This window comes from Pistacia vera, unplaced genomic scaffold, assembly GCF_008641045.1.
Source record: "Pistacia vera cultivar Batoury unplaced genomic scaffold, PisVer_v2 Contig338, whole genome shotgun sequence".
Classification (NCBI taxonomy): Eukaryota; Viridiplantae; Streptophyta; class Magnoliopsida; order Sapindales; family Anacardiaceae; genus Pistacia; species Pistacia vera.
The window spans coordinates 1,779,939-1,784,299 of NW_022196155.1; the positions used below are offsets into that span (position 1 = coordinate 1,779,939).

The following is a 4,361-nucleotide window of genomic DNA, read 5'->3' on the forward strand; positions in this document are numbered from 1 at the left end:
GAGTAGTCAACTAGGACTCTTGGATGTATTACTCAAGAAGTTTTAAATTCGATTCACTTATATTGCTAATAGAGGTGGTCATTAGAGGATCCTGGAGGTTTAGTTGAGGTGTGTGTAAGTTGGCCCAGGGCTAGGAAGGAACACGACACAAACACTCCTTTTCTAATTGAAGTTGAAATTATATACAACTATGGCACAAAAATACGAATACATAATCACAGTCTAAAGTGAGCATGCATGTTTTGATTTCAGAAGACAAGGACGTACGTGTAGAGAACCATATATATATTTATATATATATATATAGTCAACAATAACGAAGTTACCATTGCCACGTGTCATGGGTTGAGAGTTTTACACCGAAAAGGCTAACATATTAGGTGTAGGGACTCCCCCCATTTATAAGTCTAAGACCTCTCCAATACGCTTCCGATGTGGGATTCGTTATATTCTCCCCTAGCCAATCTTGTGATGCCCTCTTCACAGGTGAGGCCCCCTGCCTACCCGTCCACCTCACTTTCATGTGGACCCACAATCACACGTGGACGCTCGCTTGGCGGGATATCAAAAGACGGATCGGGTCTACTTTGATACCACTTGTCACGAGCTAAGAGTTTCACACCCAAAATGCTAACCTAGTAGGTGGAGGGACTCCCCCCATGTATAAGCCCAAGACCTCCCCAATATGCTTCCGATGTGGGATTCGTTACACACGGCACCCTTCACCATGCACTGCCACCATCAAAAGAATACATATATTCTTATTTGTAGCATTCTCTGCTCGTAAAATTACCAAGTTTTACATATGATCTTCTCCATTATCATCACAACTCCCTTTCATGGCCTCACAATTAATGGAACCTCATCACATCACCAACATGATACATCACAATATGCCACACCGCTATAGCAGCATTCAGTTGCTTCATTCAAATTCAGGAAAGAGACGACTATAACAAACAGTTACCTATCAACAAATCAACCCAATTCTATATGCATGTCACTAATTTTGGCATTGCCACTCGTTTCTAAATTCCCTTAAATGACAATTCCTCTTTACAGTGTAATAGCGACTGATTCAATAAAAAATACAATGAAAACCTGAAACGTTACTATGAATTGATGTGATACATCACGTTCATTTTTTCATACATGATTAACCGATCAGTTTGCAAAAACATTACCCTAATACTGGGTACACCAGATTATAACATGGAGTTAACGACTTTTTCCCACCCAAATAATGGCTTAACGACATTTTTTCACGCAAAAACTCTTACAATATAATTTTGTTATCCAAATTTATATTTTAGCGATGAACAAATAGTAAACTTGGTATAAATTGTTGGGGATTCTGAAGATGGGAGGCTGATGAGTCTTTTGGTGGTAGAATGTTGGATTTTGGTGGTTGGGATTAATTAGAATTTGACTTGGGAGGGGCAATTGCATAAACCCTAATTATTCAATTGCCCGCGATTGGCGGGATCGGCAGGAGTAGTGTTTGATGGATTTTGGTAAGTGATGATCGAAGAAGATAATGATGATGATGTGGAGTCGCAACGATGTCGGAATCAGAAACAGAATATAAATTTGGATATTAAACTGGTATTATAAAACCCTATAGCCTGTAGGTAGGAAAATGTTATTAAGCCATTATTTGGGTGGGAAACAGTCGTTTACTCTTATAATATGGGCTGTAAATTTCGTTTCATCTTCTACCGCTACAAATTCCCCCACCACATCTCTTATTAAACATAGCCGTTGATTATGACAAACCCTTCCGTTACATAAATTGTAACATATTGCAATGAATTTTTTTGGCTGTTTCCAGGCATTTGTCACCTTTAATGACCAATGAATGGATTAATCTGTCTAGCTATAGTATGTAACAAAGCCATCATGCTCTGGTGAAAGCATTGTCTATAAATATGAACCTGCCTCTTAATATCTTCTGTCACATAACAACTAAATTTTTCCTTCACACTACAGAAACAATGGCTAAAGCAACAATTTCCCTTCCTATTCACCCACTTGTTTTTCTGTTTTTGTTCTTCAATTCAGGTCTTTTGTTTCTATTATGGTTTTTTCATGTTGTTCAATCTTAAAAGTGGATTATTATCATATATAACATATGGCTGATGATTTTCTTGATTGTGTAAAATTTGTGCAACAGGAATTCTGAAGCTTGCCAATGCACAGGTAAATTCAAGACTAATTACGTTTTCTATATTCTGCAACATGAAAAACTAGATAAAAGAAGTTGATCTTAATTTTGCTGCTGTTAATTCCAGGGTACAACCTGGTGCGTAGCAAAGCCATCATCAAGCGATGCTGAATTGGCTGCAAACATTGAATATGCTTGTAGCAACATCAATGGTGATGGGTGCAATATCATAAAAAAAGGCGGCCCTTGCTACTTACCCAATACTCTCATTAACCATGCATCAGTGGCCATGAATCTCTACTACCAATTCAATGGCAGAAACGCCTGGAACTGTGATTACAAGGGTTCTGCTCTCACCACTACGACCAATCCAAGTAAGACCTTTAATTTCCTCTATTTACTTTTAGTCATCAACTGTTATCGCAACATTTGGATTTTAAATTAGTTCTGCTAATTTTTTTCACTATTTCTGTTAACTATGTGCAGGCTATGGCACTTGCCAGTATGCATAGCGCCTGCAGAGTGTGCAAGATGTTGAAGCGGCTTTCTGGATTTGTTCTTGTTCGGCAAGTCTTGCACTCTTTCCATGATAAATGTCGGGCTTTGTGGTCTGTGGTAATTTACTGTAAATAATAAATGTGGAAGAGTTCTTTGAATTTCTCTCTTTTTTTTATTGTGATATCTTTTGATGGAAAAAAGTCATTCATTTCTACTTAATAATTCATGAACATGTGACACTAAAACTGATTCCAGACCGTATTAAATAAATACACAATTGAACCAAAGTTTCTTCTGATATTGGAAGATGCTGCCATGTAGGACAAGTAATGGAGACCATCAACAAAATCAACAAATACTAAAGAAAACTACCTTCAAGCGATCGAGTGGTTAGATCGAAACTTTTAGATATATTACTTAAAAGGTCTTGAGTTTGACTTCTTCATTGGTTATTAATAGAGGTAGCCACTAGAGCTTTTATCTGGCTAGTAGTTTCAGGGTTCCAGGAGAATAATTGAGATGCGCATAAACTAATACATACACCCTTGATCATAAAAATTAAAAAAAAAAATTGTCCAACCGAAATGCCATGTAAATTATATGTCTGGATAATGTAAAATATATAAGATGTTAGTGGTAGTGTAAGTCTCAGAAGAATTGTGGATTGACCTTAAATATCGACATGGGACCCAAAAAAAGGGGAAAAAAAAAAAAAACAAAATATTGCAAGACCATTTATTTGCACAAGGGATACTAATTACTTGGTGAGAGCTAAATATGGATTGCTTTTATACATGTTTTTTAATAGTATTTTCAACACAAAAGCTCAATGAAAACCACAAAAATTTCCACAAATTCAGTTAAATATTATGTTGCCAGGAATTTTTCTTGGCTGCTTCAACGGGTTTGTCACCGTTTTGGACCATTGAGCCTGCATATAAGTTTCTTCTGTATCATAACAATTATGAATCAACATTGTTCCTTCGCTGTCTTTGGTTTTTCATACCTAGTACATAAAGCAATGGCTAAAGCAACATTTTCTCTTGCTTTTCTCCCACTTCTTGTTATGTTTTTGTTCTTCAATTCAGGTATTTTCTGCATTTTGTATATCAGCAATTAATATAATCTTGTTTGGGAGCAGTTGGCCGATGATGATTTTCTTGTGTAAACATTTTGTGCATTAGGAATTCAGAAGCAGGCAAATGCAGCAGATGCGGTAATTTCAAGAGCAATATAGTTTCTATATTCTACATGAAAATTTATAAAGACTAAAAGTTTCCTGAAAACATGTGGCGTATTCTTGCAGGTAAAAACCTGGTGCGTGGCAAAACCATCTGCAAATGAAACACAATTAGGCTCAAACCTTGAATTTGCTTGTAGCCAAATGAAAGACGGGTGCAAGGAGATAGAATTTAACGGTCCTTGCTACATGCCTAATACTACCATTAGTCGGGCATCATATGCCATGAATCTCTACTACGCATTAAATGGCAGAAACCCCTGGAACTGTGACTTTTCAGGCACTGGTCTGGTCACTACAACCGATCCAGGTAAAGTCATTTTCTTTGATTTTCATCATAAACACTGCTAGATTTGATTTTCATGAAATGGTTTCTGATGGTAATTAATACTGCTAACGATTCTTACTACTACTTGTGTTTATCTATGTGCAGGCTATGGCCCTTGCGTTTATGCTTAG

General features: G+C 36.8%; 2 protein-coding genes across 2 annotated transcripts; both read left to right on the forward strand.

Annotated features, from left to right (window-relative positions):
- Window positions 1-1,994: 1,994 nt before the first annotated feature.
- Window positions 1,995-2,676, forward strand: LOC116137940 (glucan endo-1,3-beta-D-glucosidase-like). The gene is made up of 4 exons (XM_031423632.1): window positions 1,995-2,061; window positions 2,174-2,199; window positions 2,292-2,538; window positions 2,651-2,676. Exons 1-4 carry the CDS (start codon window positions 1,995-1,997, stop codon window positions 2,674-2,676), a joined length of 366 nt encoding a protein of 121 aa, XP_031279492.1.
- A 1,007-nt stretch (window positions 2,677-3,683) lies between these two features.
- On the forward strand, window positions 3,684-4,361 carry LOC116137941 (major pollen allergen Ole e 10-like). The gene is made up of 4 exons (XM_031423633.1): window positions 3,684-3,750; window positions 3,847-3,878; window positions 3,969-4,212; window positions 4,336-4,361. The coding sequence occupies exons 1-4, from the start codon at window positions 3,684-3,686 to the stop codon at window positions 4,359-4,361; spliced, it is 369 nt and encodes a 122-aa protein (XP_031279493.1).